Source organism: Bombus vosnesenskii, unplaced genomic scaffold (genome assembly GCF_011952255.1).
Source record: "Bombus vosnesenskii isolate JDL3184/JDL3185 unplaced genomic scaffold, Bvos_JDL3184-5_v1.1 scf7180000013270, whole genome shotgun sequence".
Taxonomy (NCBI): domain Eukaryota; kingdom Metazoa; phylum Arthropoda; class Insecta; order Hymenoptera; family Apidae; genus Bombus; species Bombus vosnesenskii.
Genome location: NW_022882928.1, coordinates 2135708 through 2157306, shown reverse-complemented (window position 1 = coordinate 2157306; position 21599 = coordinate 2135708). Strand labels below are relative to the sequence as shown.

The 21599-nt window shown below is 47.6% G+C and overlaps 1 protein-coding gene across 3 annotated transcripts in view; it reads right to left on the bottom strand.

The window, feature by feature from the left end:
- The window catches only part of LOC117231079 (nephrin-like), a 252587-nt gene that overhangs the window by 18738 nt on the left and 212250 nt on the right, over positions 1-21599 (bottom strand). For all 3 annotated transcript variants that reach the window (XM_033489156.1, XM_033489155.1, XM_033489157.1), the window contains 4 exons: positions 18699-18843; positions 15906-16036; positions 5253-5412; positions 811-1110 (listed from right to left, as the gene is read on the bottom strand). In XM_033489156.1, the coding sequence (XP_033345047.1) occupies positions 811-1110; positions 5253-5412; positions 15906-16036; positions 18699-18843 (736 nt within the window). The remainder of the gene's footprint in view (positions 1-810; positions 1111-5252; positions 5413-15905; positions 16037-18698; positions 18844-21599) is intronic.

The window sequence follows — 21599 nt, the reverse complement described above, 5'->3', positions numbered from 1 at the left end:
GAATCGATAAAGAGTGGGATAAGTGGTCGGTTAACGGTGATACCGGCAGCTTGATTAACGATCGCTTTCCAACTAATTGGAAGGATCTTTAGAAATGGAACAATCTTGGTTTCGAAAGGGTAAATAATTGAGGCGTTAATAGTCTTGGTGGTTTGGTACGGTCCCGAGGGTGGCAAGAATGCGGCGCTCTTTGAATAATTTACGCAGGTCGGACTTTCGAGCTAGAGTTGCAGCGGCCCAAGCTTTCCACTATTTATTTCGCGTTTTACCATCGATTCGATTCACAACGTACTTGAAATTTGGAAAAAAGCGCCGCAGATTGCAACGTTGCTGTTTGCACGCGAGTACAATTTCAAATCACCGCCTTTCTTCCCTCCGATCTCATGCAAATGAAATACCACGTCGTTACGCCGATTCTAAACACTGGGATTTTTGTGCGGTTTGCGAGAGATTTCGGCTGATCGCGTTGCCTCGAGATTCTCTTCACGCGGAATTTTTTCTCCTCTTCGTTCCGTCGCCATACTACGCGTCTACTTGGAAAGACGAATAGAGCGAAGCTCTCGAGATATTTTCCAGGCAGTTTGTTGCGAGTAGCACGACCAGTCGTCTACAAAGTGTCTTATTTGCACGATTTCAGGGGTGGACGAAAGGTAACACGGAAGGTTGTAGTTTAGCAGCGTAAACAGGCTGGTTTCTGACGGTAGAAAGGATTTTAACTCGATTTCCTGACCACTCGAAGACTCGAGATCGAGCGCGAGGTCGCTGCTACTCGGCTGATGTAACATTTACTGAGATCCGGTAAATACTTACCGGCGGCTATCAGCTGGAAGAGACACGGTCTCGCTTGTGTACCAACGAAATTGTCCGCCCAGCACGACAGAGTACCGTAATCCAGCTCTGTGGTCGGCGTGTACCTGAGCACGCTCACGCCGCTTGACTTCTCCATCGAGAATCTGCCCGGTGCTACTTCCAACGTCTCTCCGCTGTTGTTGAATTTCCATCGGAAATTGTGCGCTGGCGGATCGGCCTCCACTTTGCACGCGATGTTCAACGATTCGCCCCTCGATGCTCCGACCACCACGATCCGGTCCTCCTTGCAAACCGGCGCGACTGAAAAATATTTCGACCGTGAATCTCCCCCTTTTCCCAATCACCACCATCTATCGCCGTTTCCGCTGCCTGCTTTTTCAATTCCAGTCACACGAGAATCGAACGCCACAACCGCGCCACGCGTTCCACTCGATCGAACGTTACGTCGGAAAAGTTGAAATGTAAAAAAAAAAAAAGAAAAATTGGAGCATCCTCGAAACGGCGACATTTAGCTAGCATCGATGGAACGCTAGCTTGGAATAATCAAACGCGTTGCACGACCTGTTACGCGTGCTGCTACTTACGAAAACTGAGAACCGTTTATTTAACCTTTCTGCTGGAAAATTTTCCAAGCATGCCTCGCAGAACTTTGTCACGAGGCAGCTTTCGCTCGGATGAAATCGTTTCGCGACTGATGTAAAAAGATTTCCCAGCTACAACTACTGCCACCTTTGCCGAGCTACCTTTCCCGTGATATACATTTCTTCCAATTTATCCGACTCTCCTATCTCCGCCTGCATCCGTCTCTTCTGCCGCTTCGGGCACGTATCTTGTCGTTTGAAAGAAGAAAAAGGATTATGACTTTTTAAGGCCACTTGGCAACAAATATCGCGCAATTGCTATAGACAATAGCGAAACCAACGAAATTTCCAATGATTGTTATTCCCAAACAAGATTATCGAACGAACGGCTATTTCTCATAGCTGCAAGTCCGATCGTTCACGGGTTCGATCTTTGAAATTGAAGAGCGGGAGTAAAATACGGTTTTGGAGAGATGGATGAGACAGTCATGAACACAAAGCGACAGGATCGTGCTCGGAAAGCAAAGAATACTTCCGCTACTTTTGAACGTAAGTCCGTTTATGAGTCGAGGCAATCTTCGAGATGGCAATTTTCACGATATGGCGAGGTCCTAACTTATAGTATCAAGCTACGGCCCCAATTGATGCATCGACACTCACAGTCACGTGCAACCTTCTATATCCTTTGCGTTAGTATGAAATAAATTCCAACTTAAACTAAGCTGCATTTTACGAAGCGTTAATTCTGATTTTGAACTATATTTGATATTCCGTCGATTTGCTCGCGCGAATCATTTAAACATATACTTATCGTTGCTCTAACGTTAAAAGGATCGAACAATTATTATTATTATTATTATTACTATTATGGATATTCATCTTTCTCGCGAAAGAGTAATCAATATCGAGCGCGTACGTGCGAAGGTTCTAATCCATTTTTTTTCGCCTTTTGATTTTTACGCGCGCCGCGATATATGCTATCAAAACTTTCCTGTTGACTGATTATTTGGCGCAGGGTGGCGTCCAGCCTTGTAATTAACTAGTGCTTTCCAAAATCATTTGCGACAACCAACTGGCTGGACGCTTTTGAAGAACCACTTTCCGGCTCCAATTATGTACTACCGTGGATAGCGTGTTCATCCGAATGATGGGAAATGATAATGTATCACTTGTCGGGTTTCCCTTCGGCTGTGCTCTGTCGTGATGAAATTGGGACATGGAAAAATTTCCACATTTGGAGGAGCAATCCTGTTACGTAGGAGGGATTGTAGAAGGAATTTTAGCAACGGGAAAACTCAAGCTTCCTGGGAATGAGAAATTGTAGCGATAAAAAATAACGCAAAGGTGTCAACAAAAAGAGATCCAGGCGATAAAACGAGAACAGGACGGGCAGCGAAAAAAGGAAAGTTGTAGGAATAAGAAATACAGAAGCGAGACACGAGAAAAAGAATTTCAGAAATAAAAAAGAAAGCTTGAAGATCCTAAAAGTGTAGTAGCAAGGCGGTTGGAGTGACAAGCCACGTTATAAAAAGAGAAGAGAAATAACTAACAGGTGACCAGGAAAAATGGTTTACAGGAATGAAGTTTCCAAGAATAAAATAGAATTTACAACGCTTAGGAATAAAAGCTGCTTTGCATCTTTAGATGCATGCTATTTACGAGGAAATCGAGGGAACAGGTTGGAAACACGAGAACGAAAGGTTGTGGACAGAGTCGAACCGCAAAGTTACGTGAAAATCACACGCGACCGATATCGTGCCGCGCATAGGTGCTATCTGTATGACTTATTGCCGGTCATTTCGATGCGACTGATGTACGAGCCTCGCACTTTACGCGTTTAATTCGTTTCCATTCGTTTCTTAGTACGAGCGCGAATAAATATTTTCTGTCATTACTTTTTCCATCCGCAATCGCTGGCCATTTCTTTTCGATATTTTCTATTCAGGTGTTTAACGATTCAACGAATAAATGACAAAAGACTCGGTGAAACGATATTGCTGCAACGAAGGAATTAAATTGCAAATGTGTCGGCCCGGACGGCTGACTGAAATAAATATAAAAGAATATCGGGAAGTATTGGTTAAAATGCATATTGACGGAAATCGTTTATGCGGAGGGAAAGGCGTCGCGCTTTCGTTCTTTCTTATCGAAACCGAGCGAACACCGCGAACAGAGAATTTGACGAGGAAAACCGGTTGACACTGGTTTCCCTCGGTAATTAACGCGGCGGACAGAAATCCGAGTCCGTAACTCGAAATTTAATGAGAAGAATTATCGAACGCGATGTCGCGATACACGTTATTCGAGTAGCACGAATATCGGTAAAACGTTGCTACGTTCGGATGCAACGATTTAAGAACCGGCGCGCTCTTTGATTTTATACAGCTTGCGCGCTCCGCCTTTTTTTTTTCCCAGACTCTGCTTAATTGCGGGCAACGTTGTGACATGTACTTTGAAACGGCTTTCAAAAAATATGCTCATTCATCGAATGGCCCTTTGAACCTGTTCGTTCCGTTTTCCCTCGCGTTTATTCCTAGTTTTCTCTGATGAAAGGAGCAGCTTTATCGGATGATTTGCGTGTAATCGTACGGGCACGAAGTCGTAATTTCTCTTTTCGCGGAATTAATCCAACGCCCGTCGTAAATCTAACTCTTTTCGTTGGAAACGCGCTCGTATATAAGCAGATAATCTAAATTTACGCAGGCGAACGCTTTTGGTTCAAGTATCATCGGCGTATGGCGTTCCGTAAGACCGATCAACGCGTCGACATTTCGATCGAAGTTGGCTTAAATCCCGACCGAAGGAAACCACGCCGCTTCGAGGCGGACGTGAATAGCCTAAAGCAAATGTCATTCCCAGGATCGGGGCGATGATGTAATAACCGGGAAACTAAATTCAGATACGAGGTTGACTTCGATTCGCAAACTCCAGCGAGATTGCTGCTTATACTGGCTCGTTTCCTTGTCCTTTACGAGGCCGTCAGGAGCCGCAGTTAAATATCGGGCATCGTGTTTCGGGCTTGTTTTCACGGCGCATCTATATTCGATGTCGGAAACCGTTCCCATTCTCCGTGCAGAATACGCGGCCGAGCGTCGATCGGCCGACTATGTTTTTACGATTTCGCGTTAACGTTCGCCTATTCTAACTACGATTTAAGTGGGTAAAAGTATCGGGTAAATGGGTTTTCGCGTGCAAAACGGTCAAAATCACTTCGAGCCACGAGCACGTTTCTGCTAGTATCGCGAAACGAAACAGTCACGATCCAGCAGCGGTCGAGGCTGTCGTCGCCCGGTTAACGGCGTACCCAACGTGACGACGACCATCGGATCAACATCGATGTCGATATGTTGGATATGTTGGGCAAACGGTATCGATACGTGGACAAGCATAGAACGATCGCTGGTCCGATACCGCGGCGTTAAACGTTCGGTTTATCGAAACGAGCGTCTGTGAGAAACATCTATCTTAGTGTATCGTTTTTTAAAACCGACATATTCAATTTGTACATCGCTGTGCCGAGGTACGAGAGCGTTGCTTCTCGAGGTCGCATCGCGGGTTGGCGGTTTGCTCGGTGTAAAACGGGAATTGGATATCAAAAATGTAGCTAAAACTAAGTACGACTGAAATATTCAGCTGGAATAAGAGGAAGAGGAATTCGGGTTGGCTGTTTCGGAATAAATAGACGAAAGTAGTACAGGTGAAGCGTATGCGCGAGAACGGCGTTCGTTGCTCGTCGTTGAATGCCGGCTTCGTTACCGAATACCGAGGAAAATCCTCGATTAAGTCCGCTCGATTAAAATAAAGTACGCTCCGAGGCGGATCGTTGAAGTGGTTCTCGTGACGAGCCGCGGAGATACTCACACTTGACGCGAAAATGAAGAGGCTCGCTGCGAGTTTCGTTCAGGTCATTCGTTGCGGCGCACACGTACTTGCCGGCGCTACTCCTAGTCACGCTCTGAAGTACCAGGCTCTGATTCGACCAGATTATCCTGGCTGACGTATTATGCGCCAGTATTTGGTTCTGCAAACAAGAATTTTCGTTTTAAATACACCGGCCTCTGTCGGTCGGTTATTAAACGCGTCTTAAACTAGAATCGATAGGAATTACGCGACGTTGCGACGCTCGTTTATTTTAAGAACGAAAGGAAAAAATCTACCTATTGTTTCTGTTTCTTTTGTACTCTTTTTGCCAAGATGAAACACTCGTGAAAGGAAGGTATCTGCATCGGCTTGGCAGCTCGACTTTGATCCATTTCTTTCTCGTTCGTGCTCGGGCTAACAGTAGATTTCGAATCGCGATTTCGTTTCTCGTTACGGTCTGCCTTCGCGATAAATTAGAGATAAACATGCACCGAGCCGTTCCACCCAGGCGTCTTCCTCGCCATTCCATTGTCGGTCGTGTTATCATCTATCAGCACCTTTTTCTACTCAACGCGAAACGTGTGCATTTTTAGAAGTAATTACGATCGTCAAGGACAAAGTTAACGTATATCGTGGTTCTCCATCGGCGAGGGACGACGGCCGCTACTTTTTCTCGTTATAAAGTTCGGTTATCGAGGAAGAAACGTCGCGGCAGCATATAGAAGGGATAAATCCTTTATTATTGCGAGCACGTTACTCGGCGAAAGAGACTGGAGGAAAGAACGTGGCACGATAACTTTTACGGTCAGAGATGTTACGCTGGCCGCCGTCTTTGTTACAAATTTATCCGTTTCGACGTGGCGCGACACAGCGGAGAAAAGGCAAGAAGAGAATCATCGGGATGGGAGAAGAAAAAGCGAGCTCGGGCGAGCGTTGCTTCTCTTGTTAGTTAACGTCTCGCGTTTCCTGCGAAGCTACGGTATCGCTCAATATCGTGGACGAATAATAACGCGGTATTCTTTATCACCTGAAATCCTTTGACTTTGTATTCCTTTGTGGGAATTGACAAGGAAACCGACGGGAGAAACGGAAGTCCAGGCTGACGGCTTATCAACCGTCGAGCATGGCTAAGGACGATACAACGGTGCACTTAGTTGTTTAATCAAACCGGATGAAAAGAGTCGCTAGTTTCGTTATCTTTTGTACCGTTCCTCTTTTGTCCCGACTAACGAGGAGACGAAACGAATGCATTTGATTCAAGAATTCTTTCCTTCTCCGGGAAAATTAACATGACAGCGATGAGCAACCCGGTGGAAAAAAGGCCTCGACGCCTTGCCGACGAGGCCGAGAACGAACGGCTACATACGAACTACGTCTACCACGGCTATGCAACGAGAACAGGCTATCGTCCGTATACCCACGTACGCTTTCACGCGTGTAAGTACTTATTATCCACGCTTTATAGCAAAGCGAGCGCGTCTTTTCAAACTAGCACGATGCCAGGTTTAATTAGGCCACTTTGGGACAGAGTTTCGTTCTATCTTATTTCGTTGCTGTTCGCCCCGTGCAACAAAACGAAGAACGAAGCAAACGTAACGCTCTGTTATTGCAGAGTCGTCTGCAAGTTGCAGTGAACTCGATTCGGCCGTCGTATGTCGATCGTATTCCTTTGCCGAAGTATTTCGCCGGGTATTTTCGTTTAAACACCGAGTCGACAAGCGGAGAACACGACACGCCCAAAAGTTTCTTCCGGCTCTTTCGGCTTGTTTCGGTGGATCGCGTTTCAATTAGCCGACGGGCAAAGGACGATCGCGAACCATGAATCTCGTTCGCAGAGAAACGCTCTACCGAAAGAGGCAAGGGTTAGAGCCAACAAGTAGGTAAAACCGGGACACGGCTTACTAGCCGAAGACCGTGCCAAATGCATCCGCGCCTGTTTAATCGGACGAGAGACGTCCTTCGAACTTGTCTTTGTCTCTCGCCAGTCGTCCTCTTCCTCGTTTAAATTCCCCGTTGTACTTGTCTTCGTTTTTTCCGTCTTCGTTTTGTCTCTTCTTCTCCTCGCTTTTCCTATTTCTCTCTCTCTCTCTCTCTTTCTCTCTCTTTCTCTCTGTCACACCCTTTTCATTCCTTATATCTGTTTCTCTGTCTGCAGCTCGTTTTCTCCATTACACCGATAGACTCTCTTTCTTTTGTCCCCACTCCTCCGCAGGAATCCGTTCGCCGAAGATAATTCGAAATCGATTCGAAACGAGGCCATTTGAATCTCGGAGAAGGTGGCGCAGACTGTCAGAACAGATCAAGATTTCTTCTCCTCCCGCGAGTCTTTTTTCCATTCCCCTTTTCCGCTCCGCTTCGAGCTTGTTCCTCTTTCTTTTTTCGTCCTCCCCCTTTGGCTTTGTTCGATTGTTTTATAATCTCGGCTCGCAGCCACATTCTCTTGCCGGAGAATCGTGTCCTTCGTCGGATAGGTTTCGCATCGACGGATGAGCACTTAATTATTCGCGGTCGATCGACCGTCCAGGAATTTCAATTCGTCTTTATCCTAATTCGTGTTGTTGATGTTCAGCGGCGAATTAAAAATCGAAACGAGGAATTCCGCTAGATCTAATCCCTTAAAGAATTTAATCGGATGGGAAGATCTCGGATACGATCGATAAACTCGGCGGCTCGGAAGGGTCGAAAATACGTCGACTCGATCGAGTCGGATTGTAATCTATGCAACTTGCCTCTCTTCCGTGTTCCACGGTCCAGTCAAGGAGCTTTAGCTCGCTTAGCATAGGTTAAGCTTCGGTTAAGGCCAGAGGTTTACCTTCGATTTACTAGCCAGTCAAGACTCGTTAAACGTTATACTTCGTTAAGGGGACTAGAAAAATTTATGACCAATACCAACAACTTCTTTTCTTTCCTTCTTTTCTTTAAATTCGCGCAGTTCGTTCACCGAGTAACTCGCAGCTTTACCGTTGTGAAAGAACGATCGTTAATTTATAAAGTCCCGTTACAAATTCTTTCGTTTATCGTGCACACGATATACCGAGGAACTCGGCTAAAGTCAACGATCGTAGACTCGCCGTTTTCCGAATCGATACATCGATAACCGTCTCTTCGTGTCGCATATTACCTACGTTTCGCTTTGAGAAAGTAGCTGCAAACTTTGACGTTTCTATTCGAGCGCCTGGCTGCCGTTCGTTTCCTACCATTTTCTCTCCAGCTGGGACTCCCCTGGACCTTTCCACGTTTCCTCCTGTGTTTTCCCTCGTCGTTTCATCACGCCAGAAACGAACCAACGATACAGTTCGAGAGCTTTCGTTTGTCTTTTATCGTTTGCGAACCAATTCCAACGAAGGCTAGTAGCCTGGCTACCAGCCACCTGCCGCCCCTGCACCTTCTTCCACCATTTGTCGTGCGTACTATCCTCCCCCGTGTGTGCAAACAGTCCCGTTTCTTTGCGTTTCGTTGCAACTATGGGAGATCGGAAGCGAGTCGCGCTCTCAACTCCTAGAGAAACCGACAAATTGAAAAGCGGCCAATCCCCAGACCGACTGTCCCACAGGTCGAAGATTGGCCAACCGACGAGCAAAATTCGGATAACGACGCGTCGATCGGATGCTGCGCCGCGTACCACTTCTTTCATGGTTTAGACAGCTTGCATAATGAGTTCGTAACCGCGCACGCGTTAATTAGAACCCCTTAAGGATCGCGTTCTAGATTCTGGTTTGCCGTTATTAATTCCATTTTCCTGTTACGGTTTCGCCGAAAACGAGCTGGTCCTTTGATCCTGCTCTCGATGGAACCACCTGCGCGAAACATTTTCCTTCTCCTAATCAGATTTCGCAGGGGTAAACGAGGATCGCCCAACTTGGTCGTTAAATCCATTCTCTGGATATGGATACTCCATCGGCGACTAACTTGTTTAACCCTTTTCTGTCAGCCGCCCATCTCTACACCGAGACATCAAAGAGCTCGTTACGCGTGAACACGATCCGCGTGAAATTTACATTTCCATGTAGATCGCTTTCGCGACTGATTTTACGAGGCTTTAAGCGCCGACGTGTCGTAAATCGCGAAGAGTTGCGAGGGCGCGTAATTCGTTGCAGCGGTTCTCACGACGCTTTGGCAAATTAAGGTTACCGAAACGTTTCTTCCTCGACCTGGTGATGAATATGGGTTACGGGTAGAAAACTTGGGTCGAGAATGGTATCGATATTCGAACGGTATCCAAAGCGGCAGCAGGTCAGGTCTGAGGATACTAAAACTTTTCGTTTGAACCTGACAAGAGCGAGGCGGGCAAGTGTGCGCGGTTTTATGCAACGGGTCTAGCCGCAGGAAGAGACAGTTGGAACGGAGCCCAAAAGCCCGGAGCTTCATTTTGAGAATATTCGGAATCCGGTATAAGGGTGGAATTACTCGTAGCACGTGGTACATACAACCATCCGGGTACAATGGGCCAACGGCATTGTCTCGTACGTCGCCGTTACATAAAGTAGGTGTTAACCGTCCTTTCGTACACGCTCTCGTGATATTCCGTACACGCATCCTTCCAAGGTTAGCCGATGCAGCCGCCTTGGAAAATGGAAAATGGACGAATCTCTCGCTTTATCGAAGATCGTCCGATAACGGCTTGCATACAGCACCACTGTAACTCTGTTCGCTTTAACGAGTCCGCTAGGTTATATGTAAACGTAAATTGTCGACCGTTTGTCGCGTTTCCAGGCAAATCCCCCGGGTCCGAGTTCGCGCCACGTTCCTCTTCTTTTCCTTTCTAATCTCCGGCAACTGCGACTTTCTTAACTTCCATGCTGTAGTTTTTCCTGTACCGATGTTAAGTCGGCTCCTACCATGGCGAAACGAGCAAGATGTTATCGACGACACCCGATTACGAGGAATCTTTTGGAAGTGGATCGGCCGAGGACAACACAGAACCATCGAATATCTGGCTCGTTCGATCTCGTCGTAGAAGCTCGGTCCACCTCACCTATCCCGTAAGATTCATCGAATTTCTTCTTGCATTTCGATCCTAAAAAGGTTCACCGGTTTCGTAGGATACGTTCGTCTCTCTAGTCCGATCTAAAGCTCGGTCGGCGGAATTCTCCGGTGAAAATTCGACTCGGTCGCGATTCGGGGCTTCTTCTACGTCGTCGTAGCCTTGCCCTGCTAGGCTGGCGAGAAAAAAAGGCGATTCAGGAGGGTAGGAAAGAAAAGAGGCTAGAGGCGGGCGTTCATTCCGGTCAGACGGCGCACTGATTCCTTGAAAAATTGCCAACAACTCGTGGCTGTGCTTCCTTTCCTCCTTCCTTCCTTCCTTCCTTTTTCCGTCTCGCCTTTTCTCCCTTTCGCCCTTGCATTCGTTATTTTCGTCCCGTCTTTTTCTTCGTTTCCCTGCCGTGTCCAAAGGCTAAGCGAAATTCATTTTGCCTTCCCTCTTTCTACCACCTAGAAACCAGAAACTTGGTCATCGATCGTTCGCCAGTGTTTTCGAACGATTCTTACGATATCTATCTTTCCTTCCCGAATTGGAATTACATCGTAGCGAGAAGAGCAGGATAGACGGAGTTATTTCAGTCTCGCCAGAGACGCGGACGCTCAGAGAATTAGAAAAACGTCGCTATCGTAACCTCGTTGCGAAAGATCGTCACTTTGCCAGAACTCGCGAGTTCAGGTTCCCTCGGTCGATGGAAATTCCGTTCGATTTGAAAATTCGGTTATCGCCCGGTGGCGAAAACGTGGAAAAAAGGAACTAGGCAGTGGAGAAAGCGCAGCCAGCAGCGAAAGCGATTACGCGTTTAAACTTTTTCCGCGGCGTTAAAGGAAGCCATTATCGTGGACGTGGATCGCTCCCGGAAAGCGAGCAACGGAGAAAGGGAAAGACAGAGAGAGAGAGGGTTCTCTTCGAACAGTTGTATTTTCACGAATCGCTCTGTACACGTACTAATGTGTCGACGAACGAGCTAGCGAGCGTACTCGAGACGTACCCCGGAGAAGAAGCCGAGAGCATTGAACGACGGTTTAAAGAGACGAGGTAGCTAGTATGCCGGTCGAATAGGTTGCACGGTAGCGGCATTTCCGGTGCGCTCGTGCACACACGCGCGTCTCGTCTTTTCTTTTCTCGCCAGTCTTGCCTCTAATTTTTTCTTTTTCCTCGTGCGCGTTCCATACAGGTAGGACGCGTCGCAGACGTGCCGCGTCGTCGATAAAATTGAATTTATCTTTGTCCGAGTTTCGCGTCTGCTTGCCGGAAAAAATATTTTAATCGGCAAACATGATTGCATCGAACGTTACACAAGTACTTTCGTCTTTCGTTGTGTTTCTCGTTCCATTAAATTTTACACGCTCGTTCGAAGCTCGTCTTAACGCGTTCACGGCGAACGCTCGTAAATTTTGTCGATTTTCGACGCGAGCCGTTACGTTCGACCCTGTCTGCCTGTTTCCTCCGTGCTCTGTTGGCAAAGGAGCTTCCTCGGAAGAAAAAATGCTCTCTGCTAGCCCCGGCCAGGGCGGCAGCGCCCTTCCGAAAGATTTGTGGCCAGGATTTCGTAGCTCGTAGCGCGAGGATTGTCTGAAAATTTTTCATCGTGATTATATCGGCGGCATTGTCGCGATACTTCCGCTAGAGAAATTGTTACGCCAGCGACGCGCGATTTCCTCCCTTTTTAGCTTCGTTTTGTTTTAAAGCGATTTATCAATGACAGAGAAGATCGCGTGCAAGCTAGACTAGCATGGGCTTCGTTAGCTTTAAAGTTGCTCGGTATTCCATGTCAATTTTCTTGCTTTGCTTCTGTTCGAAGAGAGGAGAGAGAGAGAGAGAGAGAGAGAGAGGGAGAGAGTGAGTTGAGTTCGTTTCATCGTTTTTTCCAACGTGATCGAATGGAATTCACGGCTTTGAGTCGCGTTCAATTTCTTCCACGAGATTTTTTCGTCTTCTCGCGCGGTGGAAGCTTGCACGTCGATGATCGATGAACGCGAGCGATTCGCGAAGAAATCGATACGCGATGTCGAGATACCCGACTTTGACGCAACCAAGGGGTTGATGGCTGGCACATTTGCGACCGGCAAGGATGATGCATTGCGGTCCGGAATGCGGAAGGACGCGAGGAAAAAAGGCGAAGCGAAGATGCTTCCGCGGTTGCTTTCAGCCTGCTACGTTCTCTCCCGTTCCTTTCGTCCCTTTTTTTCTTCCTCTTTTCGTAGCAGGGAATCTCTTCTCGTACCTTCGACGTCCGGCGTGCCTCGTATAAATGCTGTAAACCCTTCCGTGTAGCGGAAAACTTCCCTCGTTATCTTTGATTACGTTTTCGATTCTTCTTCGTATCGTGCCGTTGGCCGCAGCACCGCGTCGTGCAACTTCTCAGCTCCCCTTGCTCGAATTCCCCGAGTTGCTCGGAAATTTTGTAATTTACTCGATCGTTCGATGTCTCTTTGAGTTTCCTTTTTCCAACCGGGTTGCAGTATTAAGCGCGACGAAAGTATTTTAAAAGGTTCGTGCGCGCTGCTTGCGCCATATTTCTCAACGAACAGAAAGTAACGAACGACCGACTTGTTGCGCGGGGAGAGACGAAGAGAAGATAGAAGGGATTCGTGACAGAATTTGGTTGACCGTATGACTGATATCCGATTCGATTTCACCGGCACCCGCACCTCCGAAGAAAAAGCAACGGGAGATCGAGATTCGGGAGAAGAAAAGGCTCTTCTCGCTTCGGTCGAAGGCAACGAATCCGAGCGGAATTCCGGCACGGCTGTTCGATCGCGACGCCGCGCCACGTCGGTGAAATTGATTGATGTACGGCCTGTCGAATCCGGCGGCAGCCTATTTCCGGCTCGCAACCCCTTGCCCGATTCCTTCCAGCCAGTTCTCCGCATTAAGTCCTGGACTTGTCGGATTGAATCTCACGCCAGTGGAAAATGCACTCGACCGATTCATTGCGAGAAAGCCCATTACCCTCGCGTCGTTCCTACGACTGATCGGTGTACAGCAGAAATAACGTCCATTTGAAAATCAACGGCGCAATCGTGTGGAATTCAAAGTCTCGTTCGCCTTACGAGTACAGTGCTTTTCATAATATTCCAAGCTTACAGGCGTTTCTGCGCGATTACGACGGAGCCGTAATCTCGTTCGATAGGAAAATTCGATCCCAAGACTCGCATCGTCGCTGGAATCCGCGCGAGATTTCGTTTTCTATCGATTTCTTGTTTCTGTCGAGAAATTGGCTATTTCCGAAAAAGAAGAGCGGAAAAGTAGCGTGTCCGACGTATCGATGACGGTGTCAAGATTAAGAAGAGCCTGCTTCTCCGGCAAAAAGTATTTGATCTTTTGCCTCGTATTTAGGTGGACGAGGAGGACATTAATAGAGTTCTTCCGGTTGTCTAGTCGGTCAATCCACTTTGCCATCAGAAAGATGAAGAGTCGGGAAAAATCTTCCAACGTCTTTTCCTCAGCGGCCGATTGGCTCGTCGATACTTGGCGTAGCTACAGAACGTCTCTATTGTCCTGGTGAATGGTACAGCCAGCCTAATCACTGTACCCCATTATAGCGGCTATCTCTGCCTTCCTCGTTTTTCCTTCTTCCTCCCCCCTCCCCCTCCCCAGGCTCTTTCCGCCGCCTCTTCTCTCCCTTCTTTACCTTTTAACCAATATTCTACTGCTGTCCCTATCGATGCTGCGTCGTCCTTCCGTTCGCTGCTCTTCTTTCGTCTTTACGATCGCCATTGAAAAGGTTACTGCCGCTGCCAATGGCTCCAAGCGTTTTTTTAAGACCGACAGTTCGGAATCCCGGCTCGATTGCTACCTTGGGATTGATTGGCAGATTGAACGTGTCGATGGCCTCTTGTAATTCCTAGGCAAACCCTTTTAATCGAGCGAAAAGGGCCGTCTTCGTCGAAAGGGACCGGCACGTGGAGCTAGTTAGCTGCACGATCTATCAGAAAGCGATTCGTGATATCGATCGCGTTCAACTTACTCCACTTGCGCGTTTATAGAGTTCGGTCATCGAAGTTGCGAACAATAACGAGCAACCGCGACAGCTGGCAAGCCGAACGATACGAGTCGACCGAGGGAAACGAGCCGGATGCGAAAGAAAAGCGACGAAAGGATGCGAAAGGAAGTAGCGCGTAGATGGGTGTCGGGAAAGCCGAGGTTACGATAGTCGCTTTGCTCGCCTAGAATGAAGTCAAATCATATTTTTAAGATGCAATTTCGACGGAAATCTCTTATGCCGTAGCAGCTGCTACCAGGCTACCGTTAACCTGTCTCCTTGCCGGCGTCCTTCCTGAACTACGACACGTATCCGGCGAAACGTCTCTCCCGAGTAAACACAAAGAACGAGGCGAACGAGAACGACAAGAGGCTGGATTAACGTAAACGAGAAAAAAAGAGGAGAAGAGCAGCGAGGACACGGTAGAGGAAAAAGAAAGTGCTCGTATCTTTGGTCATTTTCCCCTTGTAAGAGACGTCGGACTTTCTGGCTTCCCTTGGCCCGACACGATACGCTTTAATCGGGCGACCATACTTTCCTTCGTGAATTCCGATTCGCACCGTACGAACGAGTTGGGAAACTGAGACAACCTCGTACGCCTTCTGGATTAAACTTTCTCCCCTACGAAATCGAAGCCGAATCCCTTCGACAAACTTTCTCCGGTTTCTCAATGCTGGCGCTGAGGCGGACGCGTGCAAAATCGTCGCTACCGATAAAGCGAAGGAACAACGAAAAACTTTGTCACGTTGGCGAATTACTCTTCGAACGCTGTCTTCTTCGCGGTAAAAATTACTCTTAAGAGAGAAGCTTATAAAACGACGTGTAAAGAAGAAGAGTAACGTAAATTCTATCCTCCGTGAAGCTCGTTCCTCTTGGAATTAACGTGGCAACTGTTTAAACGTTAGAAGAACGTAGCGACTTGCCATTCACGGCAACAAACGTAATTTTGCCTGTAACGGCAAAAGGAGGGCAAGAAGGAGTACGTTGAAAGTCTCTTATCGCTTTTCGCCATAAATCCGCGAGATGATCGGCTTTCAGCGTGGCGTGTTTCGCGGTGCGGTGAGGTGCGGTGCGACGCTTTAATTCTCCGCGTTCTAACGGCGTTGTACTAGATCGAGCCTGTCGAACGATCTCATATATTATGCAAATAAAGGATTCAAAGTTTTAGCCAGTAAAATATACGAGCCATTATATGGGATAAGACTTGGTTGGCTACGGTAACGTGCCCTCCACGGTGATTTTCTTTACGTTCGCGGACGTTGTCGCGTAAATTACCTGTAACGTAGCTCGCTTGTAAATTTAGGGACGCACGCTGCTGCCTTTTTGTCCACCAGAGATTTTTCTCCGCGAATCTGGCATATTATGTTTCCGCTATTGTGGCACGCTAAGTGTACGGGAATTTTTGTACCGTTGCGTTGCGAGCTTCTACTTTACGAGATACACCCAGGCTTTTAATAGCGCCATAATAGTGTACCCGCGGAGCACGAAATACCGTATTCCAAAGACTGAAATAACTTGGTTAAAAGAAAAAAAAAAAAAAAACGTCCGATTCGTGCAGCGCACGCTATCAACGAATTATTACGTCGTGTATCCGCCCAAGTATACCAGCAGCTATAATCGTAGGAAACGCAACGAGACAGCGACGTTGATTACGCGGAATATTAATCGATGAAACCATACGTACGTCGTGTATCCATGTCAATTTCGACCAGGGAGGATTGGCTCTGATGTGACACTCGAAGTAGACGTCGTCGCCTTCCTTGATATCCTCCGGGCTTAGCGTCGATCCAAGGTTCAGCGACACGATCGGCGGATCTGGAAACAGATTTTAATCGAAGAAATCACCACCACCAACGAGACAGAAAGAATAGAATAGCGTCTCGATCGAATTATCGAAAGTAGAAACACGATCCTATCGCCGAAGGTGTACGTGCGAGGATCAAGTAAATAATCGCGAACGATTTACTCCGATAATAGATAACAGGGATACGCGTTATCTCCTTGCCAAGCTTTTACTATTTATTCTCATAAAGAAGGAATACGCCGAAGGGTTTGGATACGTTTTATCGTCACGGTAGGCTCCACCCTCGTACAATTTCATCAACCTGATACCAGGTCGAGGCACGCTCTCTCGGTTCGTCCTCGTCGTGCGACAACCTATCCGTAGTTTCGATACCAAAAACATGTATTTTCGGTTTCCAAGCTCAGTTTCTCAAGTTCCCGTTTTTTTTTTCCTGACCATGAAGCTTCTTTGCCTGTGATATACGACCGTCTCGATGTCAAGGGATTATCTTAATCCAAAATACTCGCCACGTACGCTCGTTCCACGGTGGCCACAGGGTTGCCGGTGAATTACAAAGAAGACAAATCTCTGCGGGTTTTGGCGCATGCTTATTCGCGTAATTTCTTCGTATTCTTCTAGCAGACGACATCGGCCACGGTTTCGCTAGCTCGATTGTCTTCCAGTCTGGCTCCACGGTCTCGCTTGGCAGCTGATTCCTTCCTGGTTGGTGTAACGTCCTCGAAAAATTCCAGTATTTTCTTTGCCTCTTGTATCTCTCGTCTTCATTAGTTTAATCATACCGGTTCCTCTTAGCTCGCTTTCTCGTCGGGGAGTTTATTCTTCGGGCGTTCTCGCAGGATTTTATCGCGCGCCACGATAAATTCCCTCCTTTCCGGTGGCTCTTCTTTTCCCCCGTGTACCGGCGTGTACTGCTCTTTCGAGATAGTATTAATTAGCTCGATCGCGTCTACCCGCTGCTTCTTCTCCCTTCAGCCCCAAGTTCAACGCCGCCACTTTTTAATTCTCGAACCTCCGTCGTTGCATCGTGCCGTGTCGCTCCTGTCCCTTGTTTTCCGCTCTTCTTCCACCGAGGCGAGATACTCGTCCAGGATTGCAATAAATTCCACCCACTATCCTCCCCTTTCATTTTCTTCCCCGTTCCTCGCGAATCGAGAGCTCGTGTGTATGGGCGGAGACGAAGGTGGAGCACGAAAAACCCGGGGCCGGCTCCCGAGGTAATGCGTAATTTCAACGATGCTGCTCGACGGTCAACGTAATTGGATACACGACGTGACGTTATTTCTCCTGTTGTCGCGCTTTTTCCTCAGACGCTATCGAGCGCGTTTCTTTCCCGCTGTCGATACACCTGGCGTATCTACGCGCGTACTTTACTTACGGGACGGTGTTTGACAAAAGCGGTCTGGAAACTGTGAAACGAACCGGTGGAAAATCATACCAATGACGAGGAATCAGTTCCCCTTACTTTCCACTTACAAAGTTGCCAAATAATTAATTGCAAAAAGTTACGCCGCTTCCGACGTGCTGTGCTTCCGTTCCGATCGGAAGAATCTTGGAAATCTTAAGCAGATCTTAATCAGATCTTGACAAGTGTAAAAGTATAAAGTTTCAGGACGCTGGCATTTCCACCAGAAACTACATTTACGTTCGATTTATCCGCTGGAGGTGTAACAAGTGTAGCCGAAGTTAGTTTCGATTCGTTTCAGGTCCCTCGTTGTTCCATAGAAACGCACTGTGGCGAGTTTCGTGGCTACGCTGTAAGACGAGGTAATTACAGTCCTTCGTAGCCTATGTACACGGTACGCAGATGCGTAACGAATAACAATAATCTCGTAAGAAGGAATGCATGGTCGTGTGTTATTATCCACGATCGTCTTTTCACGATCTGGTTTTTACGCGACGGACGAATTTGTTTTTTGGCAAAGTCGACAAATACGCTCCGCGAGAAGAAAGTCTGTTCGCGTCATGACTTTTTAACCGATTCCACGAACGAGGATGGTAAAAAGGAAAGTCCATAGGGGCGCGAAATGGAACGAGTCGAGATGACGGAATACCCACCTCCCCCTGTCCTCGAAAGGGAGAAGAGAGAAGAAAAGAAACGTGGAAGCTCGTGGATCAATCGGAACGACCGAATTCATCGATGGCATCCTTTTTCTCTTTACGAGCTGTCCGTCCCTATATGTCACATATATCTTTTTTTTTGTTTTACGATCAACTAGATCGGGAAACGGTTCCGCGGAAGAACACCAACGATCGGTTTCGCTGAATTTCGGCTGTAATTCGCTCGAAATCCAGCGGAGGCCGTTTTATTGCAGCTGTAAAAACAAGGGTTGGGAGAAAAAAGGAAATGGAGGAAAAGAGGAAGAGAGGGGCGACTGGAGGGAGGTGTGCGTTCAACGTAAAAACGCTCGTAAATCGGCCGATTTCACGATGCGCCTCGATAGAAGATAAGAGCAAGGGATACGCCAACCCCATGGCGATACTCTATCTTTTTATGACGTTCGCACGACGCGTATGCATACATTAAGAAGCGTCGGTCGAACGCGGGGCAAGTTTAGCACGACGAATCATCGAATATGCATTTAACGTCACGTCCGCTCGTAAAACGTCGTATCAAGAAACGAATCGGGATCTCTGTGAAAAGAGCAATAGAATATATATTTATCGTATACTTACAGACGACGTCGATCTTCCAGGATTTCTCCACGAACAGTCCCGTAACGTTTGGATTTTCGGCCCTACAGGTGATCGATTTCCCGTGATCTTCCACCCCTGGCTCGAACTCCACCATGCTCACCGTCCGATTCTCCGATCTCTCCTCCTGCGTCACAGATCGTTCGAAGTTACGCAAAGTTTGTATTCTTTGGCCAGTTAAATGATCTAGCTCGATGGCTCGTTTCGTATTCGAGAGTTATTCGAGTTTCAAACGATGGTAGGCTACGTAAAGGTACGCTAGCCGTGTCAACGGCTACGAGAAGAACAAGATGCCCGAGCTTTTCCAGCAAATCGTTCTGGACCGTTGAAAAAGAAAACGTTTGTTACGCACCTCTGACGAAACGTCGTCACGCTGTAGAGTTTTGCGTATCCTGGGAAAGATATCTTGTTCTTCTCGTGTTTAACGTTTTCGTCTGACGTTTGAAAATGTTGTCACGTGAGAATCTTGGTCCGTTTTACCGAACGAGCTTTCGATACTGTATTTTTCACGCTGTTTTTCCAACATTTTCGATCCTTCTTCATTTCGCAACGAAGAGGACGCTTGCTCTTTCGCACCGCCACTTTGTCACCGTACGGAAAAATGTAATTTTGGCAGATAATAATTTTTACCAGGTATCGCGAATACCGTTCTCAGTGGCGTCGCTCGATTCAATTCCGCGGCGCAAGATGGCGAGAAACGAGAACGAAGGTAAAAGATAAAAAGCGAAGAGAAAAAATGGGAAACTAGTTCGACGGCAACTCGGCATGGTTAATTTTGGTTATATTAAGGTCGAGAGGCAGACCGTAAGCAACGCTGGCAACATCTGCTGCAAATTCATTCCTGTTAGCCCGGACTCGAAAGGACCCGGGTCCTGCTGCTAACGCCGTGGAATCCTTTCTAAAGAGTACCACCGGATTCTACCGAGCGTGAATTTTACCGGCAGCTTCTGACGCGAGATTCTTCGCTCGCGTTTTTCTATTTATTTTCCACCGGCGTCGAGAGAAAAAGCCAGCCGCTACTTCGACCGGGAATTTTGTTTCAAAGCGTGTCAACTGATACTACGCTCGACGCGGAAGCGCGTTAAGGGGTCGGAACCAAAACTTTCCTCCGGTTGGACACGTTCTCTTCCCTATTCTTCCTCAGTTTTTCTCACTTCGAAGTTCTGCTCCGCAGCCGCAAAAAAAGATGTTCTTTCCTCTGCGCGTAATATAGGAATTGTCGTTACCCAACCGCCGGAATTATACTTTTGTCTGTGCTCGTCTAATTTTCTTCGCGCGAACGTTTTCACGGCAACCGAGAAAAAGGAGGGAAAAGGCAAGGTGGCGGCGAGCACAAGAGGGCACCGGAACGCGCAAAGGCGTCGCGGAATTTCATTTAGAAATATTTATACGCTCTTAAGTGCACCGATGCGTTCGCGTTTCGACCGAGTAGGAAATAAAGATGATATATCGCGCGATTACACGTCGACCCTATCGCAGTTTTCTCGGTACTTTCGGTTCGCTAACGAAACGCTTTCTGGTCGTGAAACCATGTAATACGGAACGCGTGGCGAACGGCTAAAGACAGCCTGAATGACTATGGGATAATCAGGATGGTAATGCAATAGAAGCGGTCTACGTGTTCTGCTGCTTATAGAATCTGCTTACGTTAATATCTCTCCTTGGTTCTTTCTTCAACCCTTACGCTATCCCCGGTATCCTTGGTACCCCTTTTCTTTCTCAACGTTCTCTCGGGACCGCAACGCTCGTCCTCGTCGTTCCCTCTTCCTTCTCTTCTCTAAAGCCACGTTATGAGGCTATATTTTATTATCCGACGCTTGTGCCACTGGGAATTTTAAAGAGACGCGTCGCCGCGTAAACGAGCAACGACGTGGCCTTATCGTCCAGCCTGTTCGTTTTAACGGCGCGGCGTACTACGTTTCTCGTTTGTAACCCTCGATCTCTGTCATTCCCCGGTGATTTTAAGCAAGTGCTACACGGAATATACCGAAAGTCACGAACCGTTGGTTCGTGCGATCGCAAGTCTGGCGATTGGATAGAGGTTGGTTCGTGGTTGTTCCTTCTCGTAGGGAGACATCCATCTCGGAAGGGGAAGTCAACTAGCGGAGGATATCGCGAAGGCGCTGCAAGGTTCATTAAAATTCCTTGCGTTCCGTGACTGTTCGATGTCCGGCAACGCGGTGTCTCATCGGCGAATCTTCACACGTATCCGGTCCACGGCTCGTCAAAGAATTTTAATTTCATCGTATAAAAGTTGAATTGGAGCTCCAGATGGTCGCAGAATCGTCACGGACGCGGGTGTTTTGCTCGAATTAGAATTCAGCCGAGTTTCCATCGGTGACTGTCGTTTACTCTGTTAATCAGTCCGTACGCCAGAGTCTTGGTCCGTGCGTCGAGAGTACAAGGGCTTGGAGAGAGAGAGAGAGAGAGAAGGAAGGAGAGCACAGGTGCGACAACGAGCGAGGATATTGCGACTGCTGGTGCACGGATATGCCGCGCCGAGGCGTCGTTAAGCGTTGCGGGCAGGGCTTGTTAATGAACAACGCGAAATTAATTAGGGTCGCGCGTCAACGTGCCGAAGACAACGGCGGAGCTGTACACGTGCGCCCTGAGCCTGGTCGGCCAACGTTACATCTGTGATTCCGGATTATCGATAATGCGACCGCCTCGGGCCTCTGCCTAACCGTCGTGATTTAGGTACCAGCGTATCTGTTCGCTCGACCGAGCGCCAGATTAACTCGAATTGCGACGAGATTACGAATCGACGAGATTACGAATCGACGAGATCTCTCGCGCCAACTCCATCTTATCTTCGATCTTCTCTTTCGCTCCCTGTACACACTCTGTCGCGTACTTTCCACCATAGATGCTTTCGTATCTTCC